General features: G+C 47.9%; 1 protein-coding gene across 1 annotated transcript; it reads right to left on the reverse strand.

Moving 5' to 3' along the window:
* Positions 1-2466: 2466 nt before the first annotated feature.
* Positions 2467-21219, reverse strand: CCT7 (chaperonin containing TCP1 subunit 7). The gene is made up of 12 exons (XM_081020915.1): positions 21068-21219; positions 17621-17774; positions 15952-16058; positions 15436-15561; positions 13728-13780; positions 11476-11647; positions 10244-10408; positions 8678-8866; positions 7196-7293; positions 6848-6980; positions 4064-4270; positions 2467-3152 (listed from the first exon to the last, which is right to left on the reverse strand). The coding sequence occupies exons 1-12, from the start codon at positions 21071-21073 to the stop codon at positions 2928-2930; spliced, it is 1635 nt and encodes a 544-aa protein (XP_080877041.1). The 5' UTR covers positions 21074-21219; the 3' UTR covers positions 2467-2927.
* Between the last annotated feature and the right edge of the window lie 2307 nt (positions 21220-23526).

Here is a 23526-nt window from a genome sequence, read left to right on the forward strand (position 1 = left end):
CCGTGTTGGTCTGCCATAGTCAAAATAAAAAAATCCTTCCAGTAGCACCTTTAAGACCAACTAAGTTAGTTCTTGGTATGAGCTTTCGTGTGCAAGCACACTTCTTCAGATACACTGAAACAGAAGTTGCCAGATCCTTCTATATAGTGAGAAGGTGGGGAGGGGTATTACTCAGAAGGGTGGTGGGAATGGGAGATTGGCAGATAGCTGACATGAGCCTGCTGACGACTCTTAGCTATCTGCCAATCTCCCATTCCCACCACCCTTCTGAGTAATACCCCTCCCCACCTTCTCACTATATAGAAGGATCTGGCAACTTCTGTTTCAGTGTATCTGAAGAAGTGTGCTTGCACACGAAAGCTCATACCAAGAACTAACTTAGTTGGTCTTAAAGGTGCTACTGGAAGGATTTTTTTATTATGCTCACATCCCAGTTGTTCTTTCGCCAGCTCCACCTACACAGCCAGACAAAAATAAAAATCCGGAGGAGCAATTGCAAGTTTGGGAAATGACACACACACCCTTTATGCAACCCAAATCAATGTGCATGCAAACTGCTCCTATGTAAACACAGCTGTGTTATGTTGTGATTCTGCACAACGTGCAGAGAATCTCGGGCTGGGCTGCCCGAGAAACTCCCCTTGCTTTATTTATTTGAATGCAAACGCTTCTAGTTGGAAAGATGCGCTCAGAAAACGCTAAGATTGTTACTTCGCATTACCTCTGCCACCCGGGTGGCGCTGTGGGTAAAACCTCAGCGCCTAGGACTTGCCAGTCGCATGGTCAGCAGTTCGAATCCCCGCGGCGGGGTGAGCTCCCGTCGTTCGGTCCCAGCGCCTGCCAACCTAGCAGTTCGAAAGCACCCTTAAGTGCAAGTAGACAAATAGGGACCGCTTTATAGCGGGAAGGTAAACGGTGTTTCCGTGTGCTGCGCTGGCTCGCCAGATGCAGCTTGTCACGCTGGCCACGTGACCCGGAAGTGTCTTCGGACAGCGCTGGCCCCCGGCCTCTTAAGCAAGATGGGCGCGCAACCCCAGAGTCGGACAAGACTAGCCCGTACGGGCAGGGGTACCTTTACATTTCTTTTTAATGCGAAGTATGTAAATCTGCTAAATTTGTGTGTTTTGCAGGCTGCAGAATTTAGAGTAGCGCTGCAGGAATTCATTCTTGTGTCAGCAGATGTACACAGGTGAATATACTCAATGTTATGAGCTGGCTCAGTTGATACCATTATTAATCACCCATCCCCTCCCTGCACGGAACCAGGAATTACACAACTTATATTTGAGATATCCCTCCACAAGCCAGTTTTCCTTCTCCTAGAGGAGCTACCTTCCCAGATTTATTAATGCAGCTGTTTGACTTCACCCCTCGAGGCACGCTCCACTGTCTCGATACAGAAGGATGCAAATAATTTTTAAGGACTAGCAAGGAACCCCACACAACAGAATAAACAGGGCTGGTCTAAGAGGTTGAAGACTCTGTTTCTCTTCTAAACCCCCACCACCACCAGCAAGGCCATATATGTAGCCACCCACTTGTCAATCATCATGAGATTTACACCTGCCTAAGAGCAAAGGAAGGGACACAGGTGGCGCTGTGGGTTAAACCACAGAGCCTAGGACGTGCCGATCAGAAGGTCGGCGGTTCAAATCCCCGCGATGGGGTGAGCTCCCGTTGCTCGGTCCCAGCTCCTGCCAACCTAGCAGTTCGAAAGCACGTCAAAGTGCAAGTAGATAAATAGGTACCACTCCGGTGGGAAGGTAAACGGCATTTCCGTGCACTGCTCTGGTTCGCCAGAAGCGGCTTAGTCATGCTGGCCACATGACCCGGAAGCTGTACGCCGGCTCCCTCGGCCATTAATGATAATAATAATAATAATAATAATAATAATAATAATAATATCTTTATTGTCATTGCCCCCTTCGGGGACAACGAAATTACTAAATTATTAAAATTATTATTATTAAAATAAATTATTAAAGCGAGATGAGCGCCGCAACCCGAGTCGGCCACCACTGGACCTAATGGCCAAGGGTCCCTTTACCTTAACCTAAGTTCAAAGGAGCCTGCTGTATACCTGGCAGTACAAATTGCCCAAGCCTAGTGAGGTGCACCTTCCTCCATCATTAGTAACTTTCCGGAGAGATTTAAAAGCCTTCATGTTCACCCAGGTGGTTGAAGAATACAGTCCTAGCAACTGCAAGATTACCGGGTGGAAGAAAATGTCGTAACTTTTAACTGTTAACTGCTTTTAGGTGAATAATGATTCAGGAACCTGGAGTGCTCATGGGCCACAGAGAAGCGTTCTTGGTTCCATCTACAGGATTTTAAACAAGCTGTCACACCAGGCAAATGGCCAGGTGTGTACTCTTTCTCTCATGGGCCACAAATTACATTTCAAAACCTCCACTTTTCGCCAGTTTTCCCCAAGAAAGGTTCGAGTAGAGAAGACAGGCAATGAACTGTGTTTTTTTAATTGTTTATTGTGTTCATGGCTGGGTTTGACCCCCCAGTAGAAAAAAAAACCACCAATAAATACAACACATTCCTGGCTCCTTCAGCAGACAAGCGCCGTGCCAGCAATGCAGAGATCCAGGGGGCCCCTTGAGAGTAGAAGTTGAAGGCTATGGAGAAACCCAGGAGGGGAGAAAGGTCAGGAACCACCAAGGATGGCTGGACCTGAATGTTGGAGGACGCACCATCTGGGATTTCCCAGAGTTTTCTCCCATTTCATAGACTACGGAAGGAGGAGACCCACTGCGAGCAGAGCAGAAATACTGCGAGCGCCTCACTCCCCCTTCCCCCCAGTGTGAAGGTTGTTTGAGGACTGCCAATGGGGAAAGCATTTTTCTAAGGGGTCCTGGGACCGGGTCTTGTTAAGAGAGGGGCTCCCCGTGTCTTGCGCTGCTGGCGACGCCTGCCCCTCAGTGGTTATGGGGCCGGCCTCGCCCTCTGCCGCGGCCCGGAGGAGGGGCGTCTACCGTGGAGCGGGGGTTCTTGATGGTCTCGTCCACAGACACGATAAGGCAGGCGGCCTCGGATGCCGCTGTCAGGGCGTTGATGCGCACGACTGCCGGCTCCCACACGCAGGCCACAAAGTTGTCGGCGATGTCTTCGTTGTTCACATCCACGCCGTACCACTTGCCACCCTGAGGGGCAGACAGAACACACCCGGTGAGGAGGTCAAGCGACGGCCCCTTAACTCTGCCCCCACTAACCTGGCTCCCCCCTCCAGTCCAATGGCACCATAACTGTAATGTCTGTACAGGCATTTATGTGCCTTCCCAGGGCATTCGTGCATCACCGTGAACATAGGAGGGGCATGGAAAGGGGACAAACCAGCCCTAAAAGAGCACGGAAACACCCAAAGTGGTGCAAAAACAGCACCTCGTAAACCTACGAGCCCTTGCGCCAACCTTTGTGGCTGGTGGAGAGCTGGGAGTCTGAGCAAGGTTTGGAGGGAGAATGTGGTGTTTGCAGGCTTTTTCAAGGGTGTTCCCAATATATGTGGTTTCACTTAAAACACGTGGTGCTTCAGAAAGTAACCCTCGCATAAATGGGGAGTTGCCTATATATTATACAACATATATTGTGCTGTTGCTTTGTCCATATCAAGTTTTACTTCAAGTTGCTCTACACCAGTGTTTCCCAAACTTGGCTCTCCAGTTGCTCTTGGACTACAACTCCAATCATCCCTAGCTAGCAGGGATGGTGGGAATTGTAGTACAAAAACAAATTGAGACCCATGTTTAGGAAACTGGCGTAGAAATTTATATACATATTCCACATTCTTTGTAACCCGCTGATGAGTTGAAGCAGCACGCAAATTTCATTAAGTAAATAAAAGGAAAACGTTGTGGACCTTGACTTTTGTGTTTGCATGCAACGAGAAGAGAAGCAGCATGTAGTTCCTATCTACCCTGAGCAGAACCACCAGAAAGCCTGCCATGAAGATGCAGCAGTATCCAACCTGCCCACTGCTGGGAAGTGATAGAAGTGGAATCTGCTGCTCTGAAAAGGCCACAGAACGGGCCCTGCAAGCCTGGCTAAGGTAGCTCACCTGGGCGTGCTTGGCTCGGAGTTTGTTGAGGATGTTGGTGGCATCGAAACCGGCGTTGTCGCAGAGCTGCCGCGGAATGATCTCCAGGGCTTTGGCGTAGGCTCCAATCAGCAGCTGCTGCTTGCCTGGAATGGTTCTGGAATAGTCTCGAAGGTACTTGGAGATCTCCATCTCTATAGCTCCACCACCAGCGACGACAGAGTCATTCTGGAAGCACACAATTGAGCGGGGAAAGGTCACCTCTCTCTCTCAAAAAAAAAAAGTCAGTTATCGCAACAGGTCTAATTTATGCTGTTCTCATAGACGCCACTGGCAGTTTGCCTCGCACGGATCTGGCTGACACCGTTTGGAAGGAGCGACGGCACGTCTGTCGAGTTCACACAAGCCAATGCTATCCACCAGCCTGCTGGCAGTGAGGGAGGCACAGCTGGCGTGTAATCCAAAGCTAAAGAAATCTGAAATCCATGCAGAGAATGATATGCAAAACTAGCTCGTGTTTTGCATACTTTAAAAGTAGACACGGTCTATTTACTGTACTGCTTAGTACATTTAATAAAAAGTCCCTAAGCCACGCACATCAAATAAAAAAACACAACAACAAAATAATCTTCAGTAGGAAGGCTAATTCAGCATGGGAAGGCCTCTAAGCAGAGACTAGGAAGAGTGGGATAGATTCATGGTTAGCAATCCACAAAGATGGATTGCTAGCGTGTTCTAAAAGTATGTGGCATATGCGTATATTATTTTAGCAAAGGACACAGGATCCCAGCTGAACTTCTTGAGCTCTGGGAGCTCCCTGGACTGCAGATGTTAGGCTGCATCAAAACGAACATGGGAAAAGCACACCTGACCCAGAGTTAAGGGAACTCTGTTAGCAGAAGTCCCTTTACAATATCCCTGGAGAGTCCATTCACACATTATGCGGCAGTCAGTGTCTTCGGGAGAAAGCTGAAATCGGGGTTCCCTCCCACGCTCTGCCTGCAGGATTTCACATTTTTAGGCGAGTGCTGAAGCCACGCATAAAGCATGCCCAGGACGCAGCAACAGACTGACAGCTTTGCTGCTCTCCTTAGATGAGACGTGGGGCCAACAGGCTGCAGTTCCAGCATCCTCTGGCATGTGGCGGACACGAACAGAGAGGCTGCTTTGGGGGACGCCAGTAGCCAGAAGGCAGCCACTCTCATTGAAGGGCTCTTTGGCTGTTTGATCGCTTGGCCATGTCTCCCCCATTCCCAGCTTGCTTCAGCAAACAAGAGACCGAGGTGCTGCTGGGAGGAGCAGATGGCTCTCAAGAAGGTCCAGGTGGCCAGACTTTCATCTGCAGAGAGCCTCGTTTTGATGCCACAGCTGGTCCTTTGGGTCCCAGCACAGGGCTCTGTGCTCCCCCCACGTAGGATCCTTTGGAGTCCTGTTTCCAAGGATACGTGTTTCCAGCTCTTGAGGTAGGGATGCGTGAGAAGAGCTGTTTGCCAAAGCTCAGAGATGAGAGGAGCTATGTGTGTGGATTTCTATGCATGTCACACAATAGCTTCCCTGCAGCTTGCCTGCCTGCCTTCTCCTGCCCCATTTACAACCCCAATCCTCATGGCAATACAAGGCCCAGAAATCTACCCACAGCCAGTTCCCCCCCAAAAAAACCTTCTACCACGAAGAGAAGCTATTCAAAGGCTCCACATGACACATATGGGTTTAAGCGCAAGCGGCAGAATTTTGGAAGAGGCTTTCTGGAACAGCCAAGGAATCAGAGAATTGTAGAGTTGGAAGGGAACCAAGGGTCATCTAGTCCAACCCCCTGCAATCTGCAAATCTCAGCTAAAGCACCTCTGACAGATGACCACTGATCCTCTGCCGAAAACCCTCTAAGGAAAGAGAATCCACCACCTTCTAAGGGAGACCATTCCAGAGTCCAACAGCTCTTACAGTCAGAAAGGTCTTCCTTATGTTTAGTCAGAATCACCTTTCTTGCATCTTGAATCCATTGGTTCAGGTCCAACCCTCCGGAGCAGCAGAAAACAAGTTAGCTCCATCTTCCATGGGACAGCCTTTTAGAGATTTGAAGATGGCTATCATATCTCCTCTTGGTCCCTTCTATTCCAGGCTAAACATACAGTCATACCTCGGGTTACAGACGCTTTGGGTTGCGTTTTTTCAGGTTACGGACCCGCTGAAACTCGGAAGTACCGGAACGGGTTACTTCCGGGTTTGGGGGGTTGCGCATGCGCAAAGCACTAAATCACTCTTTGTGCATGTGCAGAAGCACCAAATCGCAACCCACGCGTATGCAGACGCACCACTGCAGGTTGCGAACGTGCATCCCGCACGGATCACGTTCGCAACCCAAGCGTCCACTGTACCCAGCTCCTTTATCATCATCTCCTCTGCATACATTCCAGCTTGTCAATACCCTTCTTACAACTGTGGCATCAAGAACTGGACGGTGTTCCAGGTGAGGTCCAAAAGGTAGCACTGTGCCTTGATCAGCTGCTCACACAGTGACCAAGCAGAACTTAACTCCCAGTGCATCAGTTGACATGCAGGAAGTTCAATCCTGCTCTCTGCTGGATTAGGCTATCTCCCGCCTCCCCCAACCAAATCACTATTATGTCATATGATTGACAGGCAGGTGGTCCTGCACCTTAAGCTGTGGCACATCTGAACTGGGAAGGCAGAGGAGAGACACTCCCAGTTTACAGGAGCCCCTCTGGCTGGGCCATGATCTCTGGTTGATCAAGACATCCAGGAGGGCTACGGAACCCCAAGTCAGCCTAGCTGCTCAACCCGCACCTTGATTGCTCTCCTAACAATCATGATGGCATCGTGGAGAGAACGCTCCGTCTCCTCCATGAACTGCTCCGCCCCTCCACGCAGGATTATCGTGCAGGTCTTGGCCTTCGGGCAGCCTGTGAAGAAGTTGTACCTGCCAGAGAAAGGGGGAAGCGTGTCTTAGTGTCAATGGGGATCACAGCCGCGCCACACCTTAGCAGAGATGCCCTCTGAGGAAAGGGCAGATTCAGACCCATATTTACGTCCAACCACCTCAAGAAACCCCCCAAATGTGTGTAAATTAAAAGCAAGCAAGGCAACTCCAAAGCTTGTCCTGTGCCTCCGCCATCCTGGCCAGGCTGCCTTTACCTGTCGCCTCCGATCTGAGTCTCCTCGAAGAGGTCGCAACGCCCAAGGACCTCATCGGTCAGGGAATTTACGCTGGTCTGAATGGATCCACCGCAGGCCTACAGTGCATGGGGAAAGAGCACCATTTTAGAGAACTACTGATCTAGCATCAAACAAGCGAAAACCGAGCCCTGTTGACTAGGTTTGCTGCTCCGCTCCCTCCACCCCCCATCACGAGAATGTCGTTTTCATATATAAGTATCACTACAAAATAATAGTCTGCCTATTGCATTGACTTATTCATTCCACATCAATGGCCTGGGATGCATTGGGAGGAAGGTCAGGATATAAATTCAATAAATACTGTATTGCCCCAAATATAAGCCACACCCGCAAATAAGCTGCACCTTTAAAATTCGGGGGGGGGGGGAGAGAAAAAAAGACAATACCCGAATATAAGCCACTCCCTTAAAATTCCTGAGACACTCACACCTGTAAATGGCAAATGTTCCGTTTTACCATATGTATGTTTCAGCAGTGATACCATAAAAGCCAATTTTTGTAAGGTCGCAAGTTTAAGCCGCACTTTAAATTTTTACGGTCCGAATTTGTGAAAAAAAGTGTGGTTTATATTTGGGTCAATATGGTAATAACAAAGCACTCTTTACCCCTTTAACAGGGCAGCGTTGCGAAATTCTTTATCAGAATTAAACAGGGAGTTCCAAAGCGCTGGTGATGCCACACTAAAAGATCTACTTCTTATAAATGCGGAGCAAGTACTGTGAGGCACCTGTGAGAGCGCCAGTTCTGCAGATTGAAGCGGTCGAGTGAGTATATAACCAGTAAGGTGGTCCCAAGCTTTATATTAAAAACGGCATCCCTCAATGTCCTGGGATTAATCAAGGCAATAAACCCTAAACAAATGAAAGGGGATAGCAAGAGCAACCACTGCAAATTGCAATAAAGGAACAGAAATGTTGGGAGGCGCGCACACACACCCCCCTCACAATTTCAAGCACAAATGGAAGACATTCCGTTCCATGGTAACAGAATAGCATACAGTCATGTTACGTCTGCTTCAGGTTGAGCGTTTTCAGGTTGCGTCCCGTGGTGACCCAGAAGTAACGGAACGGGTTACTTTCGGGTTCCGCCACCCGCACATGTGCAGACGCGTAAAATGATGTCACGCGCATGCGCAGAAGCGGACTGCGTTCTGTTCAGGTTGCGAACGGGCCTCCGGAACGGATCCCGTTCGCAACCAGAGGTACCACTGTACAGGCATTTTGCTGCTCTCTGCAGCTGCGCTCAATGTCCAAGAACTGAGCTCAGCAACTAGCGACTTGCAAGGGGTCCAGGCCCACCTCTCTCTCTCTCTCCTGTGCTGCTTCACCAGTTCCTCTAACAGGGCTGCTGCCCAAGGCAACTGCTCAGGCTAGTTGCATAGGCAGGGCAGCCCCAAGCACCTGGCCAACAACCTGGGAAAGCGAACAGGGGAAACCTCACCATCATGGTCCTCTTGAGATCTTCTTCAGGGACTCGGCCGGCACAGAACATGTCCCGGTCAGCAAAGTACTGGGTAGCCACGTCGCCAATCGGAAGCTTGGAGAGGATGACTTTGGCCCCTGACTTGTGGAGCTTATCAAGCTTGTCGTACAAGATGTTCCACTCAGCATCCACGATGGCCTGGTAATCCTGCAGAGGGAGATTGAGGCAAGAAGCTATCGGTGCTATTTCTTTAGCCAAGGGGGGGGGGGAGAATCTGTTTGGCTTAAAATAAAATAAAAACAAGGTGCCAACATAGCTGTCTACTGCAAAGGGCGTTAGGAGAATGACAACTCTGCCAATACAGTAAATCTCGACATGGAAACAGGACCAGGGGCACCAATGTTCACCCAAGGTGTGCACGTTTAGAAGCGTTCCCCAACCATTGGTTTTAGATCTTCCCTGTCACAGAGGTGGCACCAGTTAGCTGCTGGAAGGTGGGCGCCCACATCAGCACCCATGTGAAGACCACCTGGTGGAAACCCTCACACATATGGTTCTCAATTGTAAACTGTATGCTGATCTCCGCCAGCAATTTCTAGATCAACTCTGTATCCCCAAATGGAAACCAGAGTCAGAAGTCATACATTTTCTATTACTGGGGAATGATCAGGAGCTCACCAAGTTAGTGGCTAAATATCTCTATTTGGTTTTTTGTGGTCGAAATACGCTGCAGACATCTGATCTCCCTGGAGACCAAGAGATGTGACGATAGACTGCTCTGCCGCCTTTCTTTTAGCAAATGTTTTGTGCCTCTGGGGAAGTGGTAATTCTGTATTGATTTGTTTTGGATGTTGTATGCGATGCCAATAAAAGGTAGGTATATCTATCTATCTATCTATTACATCAGCACCCTTCTCCATTGCTCTTGCCCACCCAAGAAGCTGCCTTGTAGGGCAGCTGCCACCCTATGGGGACAGGGTGAGGGCAGAAGAGAAAGGATGGGAAGGGCCAAAACTCAGTGGTAGAGCGTCTGCTTTGCATGCAGAATGCTCCAGGTTCAATCCCTGGCATCTGCAGGTGGGGCCGGGAGAGAACCCTGCCTGAAACCCTGGAGAGCAGCTGCCGGTCAGTGTAGACAGTACTGAACTAGCTGGGCCACTGGTCTGATTCAGTGTAAGGCAGCTTCCTTTGTCCAAGGCGGCTGCAACCATTCTGCAGTCCTCTGCTGTGCTCACATTCCCTTGAACTGAGGTGCTTCTTATAGAAGAGCTTTCCAAAGTTTTCATGTTGGTGACACTTTTTATACACGCATCATTCGTGACACAGTTTTACTAGCAAACCGCAGATTAAACCAGCCCCAGGAAGTGTGTGGGGAGTGTTCATGCAGCAAACCTACACTGCAGCCAACACATTAACATATCGTGACAAAGCTTGGGAATGCTCTGGGTTAGGTAATGAGGTTCCAACTGTCAACTTGGCCAAATGCCGTGTGGAAGTCGAACATTACCCCGCAAAGCACACGGCTCTTTTGGCAAGATGTTACATTTTCACAGCTTCTCTCCCCAAGCGGTTCTGGGCCTTTACCTGCACAGTGTGGACTCTGACTTCAGCATTGTCCTTCTCTGCCTTCAGCTCCAGCTCAATGTTGAGCAGAGCGATCCTGGGGGACTCATACTTCTTGGGCTGCATCTCAAAGCCGGCGTAAGAGAAGGTCTTCTTGAAGGCAACACCTGCCACCAACTGGGAATCCTGCAGGAAAGGAAAGGTCATTTCACTCCTCACGCCCACTCTCGGATGGCAGGCAACCCTCTGTTGGTTCCTACTTAGGTCTTGATCTTGTTTACTCAAGAGGAAGCCTCGCTGAGTTCAATGGGGCTTACTTTCAATTACATGCATACAGGATTATTGCATACAGGATTACATGCAGCCTTAGTGCATCCAACTAAATTGTACCATAGACCCTGCAAAGTCAATGGACTTGTCCATTAATTTCAAAGGGTGTGCTCTATGAAGCAGGCAAGGCCTTCACAGTCCTCTTTCTGGTGCCTGCAAAAAAAACATTCTTGTTTAGACAAGACTACCTAGATGCTTAGAAAGCTGAGGTAATTTTAATCTATTTCCGTATTTTAACTTTCATGTTTTAAAGTATGACTGTGAATTTTTCTTGATTTTGGTTATAACTTTTGTAAATGACCTTTAGGTTTTTTACAATAAAGCAATGTATAAATTCTGTGATCATTATTCTTTTTTAAGTACAACAGCCTGGCTTCTTAGAAGGAGGAAAAGATAGAAATATAGTATTTTTGAAAGTCACATGATGTGCAGTGATGGGCCTGTTAAAGAAATCTGGGGTGGGGGAGTGGGGCTGTTGTTCTTGTTTTTATTATGTGTTTTTAATCTTCTATTTTTATGTTGTGAACCACCCTGAGATCTACAGATGAAGGGTGGTATAATCATCACCATCATCATCTAATACTGGACACCACCCAAAGCGATTTTATCCTCTTTCATGTTCCTCCTTGCACTCCCATGATCTGCTATCATTCCCTTTCTCCGTCCCTACAGTTGGGCAACCAAGACAATTGCTCTGACTTTGCCAGCAGCTCCCAGTTCACTCGCTACCTGAACAGCGGTCTTGAAGGGTCAGATTGCAGGGTTTCCCACAGACACCTGGTTGGCCAGGGCAAGAACAAGACAGGCCACCGGCCTGATCCAGCAGCCTCATCTTATGTTCTCCACCCTTTTTACACTTGGAAAGGAATTCCAGCCTAGATTCCTCTGAGCCAAAGGGAACTTTAGGAGGCCAGGGACTTTACCTCCAGGGCTCCTCCCTGCACCTTCTTGATCCCAATCATTTTGATCTGCAGCAACTCGTCCAGCATCATGACGGCATCCACCACCATCTTGGCAAAGAACTCTTTCTGGTGGGAAATCAGCTTCGAGCTCAAGGCTGTGCTTGCACACTTCTCCAGCAGGCTTCGCAGCTCCCTGCAGAAAAGGAAAAGATGGAGCCATTTCTTGCCTGCTCTCAAAGTACTCTGGAGCAATAGCCAGCCCCGAGGCTAAAGAAGCAACACACACAGCGCAAGTCTAAAATGAGCTCATTAGGCTACAAAAAGGAAATGCTGCACTTAGTTAAGTGATTCTCACGACTGCATTGAAAATGGATCGCTTTCTGTTTTTACGCATTAGGCCAGCCACTGGCTGTAGTGCGGGGCGGCACAAGCAGAAGAACTACTTTCCTGCTTATTGCTACTTCTCGTGAACTACTATGGACATCATATAATGCCTACAGAAAGTAACATTTCCATCAGGCATGGTTTCTGAACACCTGGGAAAGACAGCATGCCCGTCAAAGAAGAACACTTCTTTTTTAAAAAAAGAAGTCAATTATATGGAAGTGTTGTTAATTACAGTTCCTTCATTTAAAGATTAACTGGCATTTGCCTGAAGATTTAATTGCATCACCAAAACATGTATCTTCTTAGCTGGAATCTATCAGCTCAGGCAATGTCCTCCACGCAATCATTAATCATGGGGCGTGGGGGGGGGGGAGAGAACAGAAATGAGCTATCAACTAACCCAACCCATCAGCTGTGCCACCTGACTGGGCACTGGAGGGGAGGAGTGAAAAGGGGAGGCTTGCCCTATGCAGAGGCCTCCCTTTGATTTACAACTCTGTGTAATCGGGATTCTAAACTCCCGGGCCTTTGACTAATTAAAACACCTATGACCTTTTAAACTGTGGCGGGGGTGGTATGAATTTCGTTTGCTACTACGGTGCGTATTCTTGTGTTTTTATATTGCAAACTGCCTTGTGGTCCTCAGCTGAAGCGTAGTGTAGAAACATAATCGATAACAGCAATGATAAACCACAGGCGGAGCCCCCTCAATGCAACGAGGTCCCCCTTCTCACACCTTCCCCACACCCAGCTGCACATGCATCGCGGGAGGGACAGGACCCACCTCTCTCCCTCCGCATGATTCTAATTGCATAGAGGATAACAGTCAAAAAGGGCTGATGTAGACCAGCATTAAAGTTCTGTGCATTAAATTTTTGCTGTTGCAATTTGCAAAAGGTGGGAAGTTGTCAAACAGCTGTTTCTTACACAAATATTTTTTCATAGCCTGCTTTTTTCTAGGAAAGGTAACATATCCCCCCTGTATACATAAAAAACAACAACTGCACAGTCCTCCACCTGCCCAGGAGTTGCATCCATCAATCATGTTGGGATTAAGAATGATTGTAAAAAAAAAAAAAAAAGAGCCTGAATAGGGCTATCCAAACATTCATTTCCAAAGATTAGACAGCAAAACTTTTGAAAAGACTTTCCAAAGGACAACATTATCAACGGAGAGCCTGGCTGCCAATCGTATCCTAAACTAAGCAAGGTGGCGATGGGTCTATACTGGCTCTACCCATCAGCTAAGCCCCATATAAGACAAAACACAGGAAATGGGTTGCTTAAGCCCATTCCTCCCTCCATCCCGCACGTAAGCTCCAATGTTTCCTTTTCTGATGGCAACTGCCTCCTGTCATGTCTGTGACTTGGCATAAGCCTTGGACTGAACGTCTCACACAGAGACAAGGGAGGATTCTGGCAGGGCCTCTGTTGATGTTTGCACTGAGATGGGTGAAGGGTAAGCTGCCCTTTCTCAACCTGAAACTGTATTGGAGGGGGATAAGGAGCTATGCTGGAAGACTTTGGGGGAGGGCAGATTTTGAACCCAGGCTTCCAGTTACCTATTGCTACGTGATAGGGATACATGTGCACAGAAATGCAATGTTGTTTTCCATTTTGTTGCATTCCTGCTTTTCCCCGCAATATATCCATCCAGAGCTTACTGCTGAATCCATGGTACTTAAATTTCGTGAGCAGTAAACGTGCTGCCAATGCCCCAACCGCAGAGGGGCGCTGCATGCACCCAATCCACTTAAGAACCACTTGCACACACGTAGGTGCACACATTTGTGCAGAGCGTCAATAAAAACATGCACCCAACTGAGCCAGCAATGCAGGGAGGTTGTGGATTTAACCTTTCCAATTGAGGCATGGAGGAAACTTACTCTTGGTCGGTCTTCTTGATCGTAACGGCAATCTTCCTGATCTTATTCACTGCCTGCCAAAACAAAGCAAGAACCAGAATTAAGACTTTGCTCTCAACCCCTGCCAAACTCCTGCGCCAGTGCAGCGATGATTCAGCCGCCATGTGCAATTACCCAGCCTGAAGTCTGCACCATTTACAGCAGGCATAGGCAAACTCCGGCCCTCCAGATGTTTGGGACTACAATTCCCATCATCCATAGCTAACAGGACCAGTGGTCAGGGATGATGGGAATTGTAGTCCCAAAAACCTGGAGGGCTGGAGTTTGCCTATGGATGATTTACGGCAACCCCTTTCTGTGTCAGCCTCACCAACATGGACACAAGCATGGTGTCCTATTGCCATCTTGAGTTACGTATTTTGACTTTTTTATTACTTGTTGTCAAAGCAAGAAGGAGGTGGAAGCACAGAAGTGGGACAATGGTCTGCCTTAAAGGCATGTATTTGATTCCAGGTTCCACGTAAACAGGATTAGTGCGAGTCTCTGCCCCAAGAAGTGTTTGGTGTGATAGGCACCACAGCAGATGGCAGTCTTATAACACCACTGGAGATGCAAGAGGGTTACTGGGAGGCCGGAGGGACATTGCTCGAACAACTCTTGGGTTGGAGCAACTGGCTAAAATGTTTTTAAAGGTTTTAAACGGTTTTAATTTTGGTTCCCATTTTGTTTTTGTTGGGTTGGTTAAATGTTTAGTTGAGGTGGTAAAGAATGTATAAAACTGGCTCAAATATAAGTTGGAAATGTAAAGAAAAATAAGGTACTTTGTATCATATGTGGTATGTAGAGAAGTTTAAAAAATTGGGAGATTATATACAATGAATTGAAAAAAAAGTTCAAAACAACTTTTGTAAAAAAAACCAAACCAGAAGCATTTTTGTTAGGGATTTTAAGACAAGAAAAACATAGAACTTATTTACGTATGCTGCAACAGCGGCAAGAGTCTTGTTAGCACAAGGATGGAAGAATGAGGAAGTCCCAACGAAAGAAAAATGGCAAGAAAAACTGATGAGTTATGCAGAGATGGCAAAGTTAATACATAAACTGCGTGAGGAGGACAACCATGACTTCAAGGAAGAATGGGAACTATTTATAAACTATTTAAAAAGACAGCAAAAGGATTTGGACTCCTTGGCAGGTTTTGAATAAACATCCACAAATTCAGTAGTAGAACATATGACAGATAAGGTAATGATATGTACAACTTTACAACATGCAGAGAATATGTATGAACAAATCAGAGAGGGGAGCTGAGGGAAGTCTCTGGAGGGTGGGAGAGGGAGGGGAAAATGTAATAGGTTATATTTGATTTATAAACTGATTTGTTAAATTTGCTTAATAAAAATATTTTTAAAAAAATGTCTAGTTGGAGTGGTGGTTATTTTAATTTGGGTATAACTGTAAACTGATTATTATTATTATTATTACACTCAGCTCAGAGGTGCATATTGCCCAGTGGCTGGGACTGTTTGAATGAGCCTTTGCCAACGTGGTGCCCTCCAGATGTTTGGAACTCCAACTCCCATGATGGGGGAGGTCTGGTAAAAAACACCTGGAGGGCACTAGCCAGGCCTGACTAGAACCCATTTGTAAATATTGTTTCTTGTTCCTTCACTCCCCAGGTGCAAAAGAGCTTCCACAAAGGAAGGCAGGGTGCAGCAGATTCCCTTACCAGCTGGGTTGCAGTGCGGAAGGCACGGATGATGATCTGGGGATGCAGCCCTTCTTCCACATAGGGCTTGATTTGCTTTAGGAATTCAGCAGCTAGAAGTGTAACAGAAGTGGTGCCATCACCAACCTGCAGGAAAAGAGAAGGAAAAATGACGTGTGCCTGAAAACCAGAAATCTCTGCGAAGGGAAGTTCACAAAGCAGCGGCAAGTGCCCCAACTTTCCACGGAGTAAATTGCACCCCATTCTATCCACCTCGCCCTGCCATCTCTTGTCCAAAATCACAAGCGCTAGAAATCCAACATCTGGCACAAAACTCTCCCATCACCCTTCAAGGGAGCGGATGTGTGGATTACCACAAGATGGGGCGCTAGAAAAATCAATGGCAGCTTGCCACTGTGACAGAGAAAGAGACGTTGGATCCCAGCTACAGATGTTGTAAAGCTCAGAAGACACAGGCACGAGCAGGAGTACCAACATCTACCTACCACTGAAAACTATCAAACCTCCCACACCCACCTCCGCATCCTGTGACTTGGCGATGTCCACAAGTGTCTTTGCAGCAGGGTGTATCACATCAAGAAGCTTCAGGATGGTGGCGCCATCATTAGAAATGGTTGCTTTGCCTGCAAAGATTAACAGAGACAAAGTTCAGGAACAAAGTTGATTCCTGCACTGCAGGGGGTTGTTCTATGCATCCCAACCAGATGCACCTGCAACATCTGAGCAGGTCAATCAGGACTCTGAAGTTAGGAAGAGAAAGATGAGCCCTACAGGATCAGACCAAGGAGAGTCCCACCTAGTCCAGCACTTTGTTATCAGCCGTGCTCTGCCAGATAACGTCAGAAACTTCCTGTGGGTTTCCTAGAGGCAACCGCCCTCCCTCTTCGGTAGTCTCCTCCCATAAGGCCACACATTTTGGCATGGAAGCCATCCAAATATTGTGCTAACCTCCAACCCATCCAGTCCCCCAAAGAGGGCAGAGAGGCTTTCCTGTGACCACACAGTGAGCTTCAGAGGCACTCCATGCAATTCCAAGACCCAGAACAAGGTGGGAGGAAGGGGAGAAGCCACCACATAGCTTCCATTCCCATACTGGGCCTGCTAGCAAACTGACGCCCCTAGATGTTTAAGTGCAAGCCCTTGCCCTTCTCTGGAGCTCAGAAAGTGGCAAATCTCCATGGCTTTACATTGAGCTTCAAACAGACTTTACCAGCTTATGCCTTGACAGAGTGTCATACCAAATCAGATGACAAGCTGCCCAGAAGGATGTGGCAACTCATTCCCTAGCAAACCATGAAGGGGGCGGGGTGATCCCGCTGCTGAAGGAGAACCACCACAAATACTTCCATTCCAACCAGGCACTCAGGTAGTTAGCATAGGTCTTTGCCTCCCATAGATGGAGGAGGCCCTGCGACTACACACACTGGTACATTTGGACTTACTAAAAATTCTGCAGTAAGTGGCAACTAAAGAGGTTCCAGAAATAAAGTCACCTTGCCCTTTCATGATCAGGACAGGGTCAGAGGCATTGTGGGAGTCAGGTAAGACCTCAAGGGTGCCACTGCACCCGTGAAGATGACCATGCCACACTCTGGATTCAGGGAAATTAGTATCTTTAGGGTCTTCACATTAACAAAAAAGTTAGGTAGCAAAGATGTACAGTGGTACCTTGGATTAAGAATTTAATTTGTTCCGGAGGTCTGTTCTTAATCTGAAACTGTTCTTAACCTGAGGTACCACTTTAGCTAATGGAGCCGCCACGCCGCCAGAGCACGATTTCTGTTCTCATCCTGAAGCAAAGTTCTTAACCCGAGGTACTATTTCTGGGTTAGCAGAGTCTGTAACCTAAAGTGTCTGTAACCCGAGGTACCACTGTACAGGAAATTTCCAAAACATCTTGATATGAAGGGTTACTCTTTCACATAGTTATCCTTGTCCAGTATTCCAGTCTCAGGTGAACAATGGCATGGCGGGGGTCTTCTGTCTTCAAAATGGACAGCGACGCACGGACAGTTGCTCATCCCCCTCCCTTCAATGTCATCTGCCATTTCTTTGTAGGACAAAACCTCCCCAAAGACCTGTGCCACTGACTGATTAAGATGGCTAGAGAGTAACTAGAGAAAGGTTGCCATACAGAGACACCAGAGGCAGAGCAACTCAAGTTCACAGATGGCAGCAGGCTCACCTCTGTCATCAACAATGAGCTTGTCCATGCCCCGAGGGCCGAGAGTGGTCCGGACGGCCTCTGCGATGACTTGGCAGGCATTGATGTTACTCACAAGCTGAGGGACCCCCTGGGAAGTGTCTGTGCCTTCCTTCAGTAAGATAACAGGCGTGGGCTGCAAGTAAAACAAACGGTCTGACAAAAGACCCTCCAGGACAGTAACAAAAGTTTTTTTGTCCTGAAAAGGCAGCGCCGAACAGCACAACACAATATTTTCACTAGAAAAATCAGCATTGTTAGCCAGACTTCCTATACACAGATGCAGAAACACTAAAGCAGGAAACAGCTGAATTGGAGAGCAGATTCCATCCTTAAATGCTTCAGGAATGCATTTGTTGGGATCCACAAGGCGCCAAGAACTACCACCTACAAGCCCAACGCAAGTCGCTGGCCAAGCTGGCATGATGCGACAGAACATTCATAGGCACTTTTTAACGGCTCAGGTGCACTCTGCACCACCTCAGAGACAGAAGCAAATGATCAGTTTGGGTTGGACACAGCGTCCTGTTGTTGTTGTTGTTATTTATATTTTAATCAATTCTTTTTATACGCTTTTAAAATTCTATTAGTATTTAACTACTTTTTAATGATTATGTTTTCTATGTTACAGGTAAGTCTTGCAAGGCAGCTTACAGATTTAAGTTCTTGAATTCTGGTCTGGGAAAAAGGCAATACAAATATAATCACCACCATTCTCTTTTGATGACCTGGCCCTGCAATCCTAGGTGCATGAACCTGGGAGCAAGCCACGGTAAAGGCACCATGCAACTACAAGGACTGCAGAGAAGGCACCGCCCAGCATGCAAGATTTATGGGGCAGCTGCGACGAAGGAAAGCAGGGCCCTTTCTGCCCATTACAGAAGCAGAAGAGGACATTGTCTCTGCCATACAGCTTAAGCTAACCAAGCCAGTGTTGGGGAACCTCCAGTCCCCTAATGTAAAAAGAGCTCTGTTGGATCAGGCCAATGGCCCATGTAGTCCAGCATTCTCTTCTCACAGCAGCTGACCAGATACCTGTGAGAACCCCACTGGGAGGATTCACAGACTCACAGAATTGCAGAGTTGGAAGGGACCAGTGTTCAAAACTCCCACTATTCTCGGCGCATTTTGCGACAGGGAATTTCATTAGCTGAAGCAGTTTCTGAGCTCTGGGCGCATGATTTCAGATTAAAACTGCAGAGTGGAAGGAAAGGAGGACCATTTTCTGCCTCCTCACTTGCAGCTACTCTCAGAAGACTGGAAAAGAGACCCTCTGAAGAATATCAAGGAGGTGGGCAAGGGAAGGACTAAAGCATAATATTTTAGCTGCAGTTCATTCATTTTCAGCTTTGCATTCTTGTTATTCAAAAAGTGCGCCTAGACATTCAGTTGTTTTACCCGTAACCTAAGTCTAAGGTGCCATTTAGCTCCTAGCTTTCATATCTCTGTTTCTAACACTGGAAGGGACCACGCTGGTCATCTAGCCCAACCCCCTGAAATGTTGTTATTATTCATGCAGTGCTGAGTTCAGCTATGGAACTCCCTCCCACAGGAGGCAGCGAGGGCCACCAAGCCAGCACCTGCCCACTCATACCAGTGCCGGATTTACGTATAAGCTAAATAAGCTATAGCTTAGGGCCCCACTCTCTTGGGGGGCCCCAAAAATTTAAAGGAAAAAAATGGATGTACATTTCCAAAATATAAAAATTGTATTTCAGTTCAACAATTACTTTGATAATATACATATTTTGTTATGTGAAAATGGCTTTAGACACCCATCAGGTCCTTAGATTACCATATATGGCGGCTAACAGACTGAGGTTGAATCCTGACAAGACAGGAGTACTGTTCTTGGGGGACAGGGGGCGGGCAGGTGTGGAGGACTCCCTGGTCCTGAATGGGGTAACTGTGTCCCTGAAGGACCAGGTGCGCAGCCTGGGAGTCATTTTGGACTCAGTTGACCATGGAGGTGCAGGTCAATTGTGTGTCCAGGGCAGCTGTTTACCAGCTCCATCTGGTACGCAGGCTGAGACACTCCCTCCTTGCGGACTGCCTCGCAAGATTGGTGCAGGCTCTAGTTATCTCTCGCTTGGACTACTGCAATGCGCTCTATGTGGGGCTACCTTTCAAGGTGACCCGGAAACTGCAACTAATCCAGAATGCGGCAGCTAGACTGGTGACTGGGAGTGGCCGCTGAGACCACATAACACCGGTCTTGAAAGACCTACATTGGCTCCCAGTACATTTCCGAGCACAATTCAAAGTGTTGGTGTTGACCTTTAAAGCCCTAAACGGCCTCGGTCCAGTATACCTGAAGGAGCGTCTCCACCTCCATCGTTCTGCCTGGACACTGAGGTCCAGCTCTGAGGGCCTTCTGGCAGTTCCCTCATTACGAGAAGTGAGATTACAAGGATCTAGGCAGAGGGCCTTCTCGGTAGTGGCGCCTGCCCTGTGGAACAACCTCCCACCAGATGTCAAAGAGAACAACTACTACCAGACTTTTAGAAGACATCTGAAGGCAGCCCTGTTTAGGGAAGCTTTTAATGTTTAATAGGTTATTGTAGTTTAGTGTTCTGTTGGAAGCCGCCCAGAGTGGCTGGGGAAACTCAGCCAGATGGGCGTGGTACAAATCATAAACTATTATTATTATTATTATTATTATTATTATCATCATCATGCCCAGTGGCTGGGACTGTTTACATGAGCCTTTGCCAACCTGGTGCCTTCCAGATCTTTGGAACTCCAACTCCCATGATGGGGGAGTTCTGGTAAAAAAACATCTGGAGGGCACTAGCCAGGCCTGGCTAGAAACAATTTGTAAATATTGTTGGGGAAATATGGCTGGGGAAACCCAGTCAGATAGGCAAGATATAAATAATAAATTATTATTACTATATAGCATATATTCAACACAAAAAACAGCGAAAGTTTGTTGCTGACGAAGGACAGCTGGACATAGAAAGGGCCCCATTACCTTCAGGAGCTGAGGGCCTCATCAAACCTAAATCCGGCCCTGGCTCATACAAAGCAACTCCTAAGGGCCGGCAAGGCGGGACAGCGCCATGCGATACGCGGGACTACAACTCCCAGAACGCCCCGCGCGGACTACTGCCTCCGCTTCAGAGGAGCCGGCTCCCGAACGGCCTGACGGGACTGGTAGTCCCAGAGGCTTTCCGCGGACCCTGGCCGCGGAAGAAAGCCCGGCCTGGCCTCACAAGCGACGAGGAAGCCGCGGCCTCGCAGGCTCGCCCCCCGGCAGCTCCGGCCGCTCAGCTGCCCCGGACCCCGCCAATACCGCCCCGTCCTCGCAGGCCAGGCTTTCCTGAGGGCCGGGGAACCGCCAGTGAAGGGAGCGGGCCCGTCCTGGCGGCGGATGGCGGCGGATAAGCGCGGCTCCCCCACCCGACAAGCGCCGATTCATTCACTCACCATCATCTTGGCGGCAGCCCTGTTGCTAACGGTCCCTCCCCACAATGCACCGCGCCCGTCCAGAAGCTTCCCCTCCGCGCCTGCGCGGTGGGGCCAACGGGCGGGGTTTTAATGGGGTGGGAAAGGCTATTGGTTGAAGGCTTCGTAGAGGTACGAAAAACAAAGACGCTATCTTGCGTGCAGGTTAGAAGACTTCCGGGTTTATATGAAGGGATTTGTTTATGCGGTGAGAACCGCTCGTGGGAACCGATGGGGAAACGCGGGGTTTTTAGGTGCGTGGGAGAGAAAAGGCAGGGATTCCCGTTCTTTGGAACTCAGGCTTTTATCATTAAAAGAAAATAAGCGTATTAAATTGGGAAAGGTTTATGACAAGGCTGTATATTGTCTCCCTGCTTATTTAACTTATATGCAGAATTCATCATGCGAAAGGCTGGGCTGGACGAATCCCTAGCCGGAATTAAGATTGCCGGAAGAAATATCAACAACCTCAGATATGCAGATGACACAACCTTGATGGCAGAAAGTGAGGAGGAATTAAAGAACCTTTTAATGAGGGTGAAAGAGGAGAGCGCAAAATATGGTCTGAAGCTCAACATCAAAAAAACGAAGATCACGGCCACTGGGCCCATCACCTCCCGGCAAATAGAAGGGGAAGAAATGGAGGCAGTAAGAGATTTTACTTTCTTGGGCTCCATGATCACTGCAGATGGTGACAGCAGTCACGAAATTAAAAGACACCTGCTTCTTGGGAGAAAAGCAATGACAAACCTAGACAGCATCCTAAAAAGCAGAGACATCACCTTGCCAACAAAGGTCCATATAGTTAAAGCTATGGTTTTCCAGTAGTGATGTATGGAAGTGAGAGCTGGACCATAAAGAAGGCTGAGCGCCAAAGAATTGATGCTTTTGAATTCTGGTGCTGGAGGAGATCCTTGAGAGTCCCATGGACTGCAAGAAGATCAAACCTATCCATTCTGAAGGAAATCAGCCCTGAGTGCTCCCTGGAAGGACAGATCCTGAAGCTGAGCTCCTCATGAGAAGAGAAGACTCCCTGGAAAAGACCCTGATGTTGGGGAAGATGGAGGGCACAAGGAGAAGGGGACGACAGGACGAGATGGCTGGACAGTGTTCTCGAAGCGACCAGCATGAGTTTGACCAAACTGCGGGAGGCAGTGGAAGACAGGAGTGCCTGGCGTGCTCTGGTCCATGGGGTCACGAAGAGTCGGACACGACTAAATGACTAAACAACAACAACAATACAGTAGATTTCTATGGGCAGTCATCATTCCACTCCCAGAAAGTGATATGGGGTGTCCCGGAAGTTCTATTATCGATGTGAATCTCTGTTATTAGATTTATGGTTGATGTCCTGTGAGCTCTATGGAAAGAGCAGCTCCCGTGAGCCGGAGCCCTTCCTCAGGGCCTTACCATAGAGAGAGGGAGGCATTCCCTAGCCAGACTGCAGGCAATCCTGTGTGCAATCCTATGAGCAGGAATGGGAGGGCCAGGTGCCCTGCAGATAGGACTCCATTTCCCATCAGCCCCTGCCACCAGCAGCGTGGTCAAGGATGATGGGACTTGTAGTACTTCAGGAACACCTGGAGGAACCACAGCTTATCCCCATCAATGCTAAATGTGCCTTACATGTCCCGTTTAACCTAGAGCTTCCTTCTGAACCATGTAGGACAATGGTGCATAACAGCGGGTTGGGCTAGATGACCTTTGGGGGATCCCATTCTGACCCTTCTAATTTACAATTCTAACTGGAGTTGTTTTTTCCCTTGCTAGGAACCATTGGCTTAGTAAGAAGGTTGTGCAGTTTGAGTGAAAGCCATTTCTGGAGGTCAGAACTGCCCCATCCCAGCGATGTGCAGAAATTCAAGAGGTGAAGCTTTTGCTGAGATGCTTCTCCTGGGCAACCATCACTTGCTGAATCGCTGTTTCAGTTGCAGGGATAGTAAAGCAGGATGTTTCCCCCACCACTCAGGATTACCCCCGCAGGTTAATCTGCAGCTCTAATATATTCTCACTACTTGGGAGTAAAGCAATGCAGACTGACTTCTGTCAGGGATTTCTCTAGCTGTGATTCCTGTATTGCAGGAGTTTGAACTAGATGACCATTTCCAAGGCTAGGGTTATATAATACGAATCCTTGTTTTCCTGGTACGTGAACTACACTTTAATCTTGAACATCACCCCCTTGATATTCTTCAGAAAGTCTCTTTTAATTTATATTTATCAGGCTCTGATGACTCCAAACCATAGCTGTCAATTTCCCCCTTTTCTTGCGAGGAATACTATTCAGAATAAGGGAATTTCCCTTTTAAAAAGGACAACGTTGACAGCTATGCGGATGACTCCAAACCCTCAATCTTTACAAAAAGGAAGTAAATTAACCTCTCGCTGTTCTTTTCCCCCTATTAGGAGCTTGTTGGTAGGATCTCCCCCGCCCCCCAAAA

Source organism: Podarcis pityusensis (genome assembly GCF_964106645.2).
Source record: "Podarcis pityusensis genome assembly, chromosome: 9".
Classification (NCBI taxonomy): Eukaryota; Metazoa; Chordata; class Lepidosauria; order Squamata; family Lacertidae; genus Podarcis; species Podarcis pityusensis.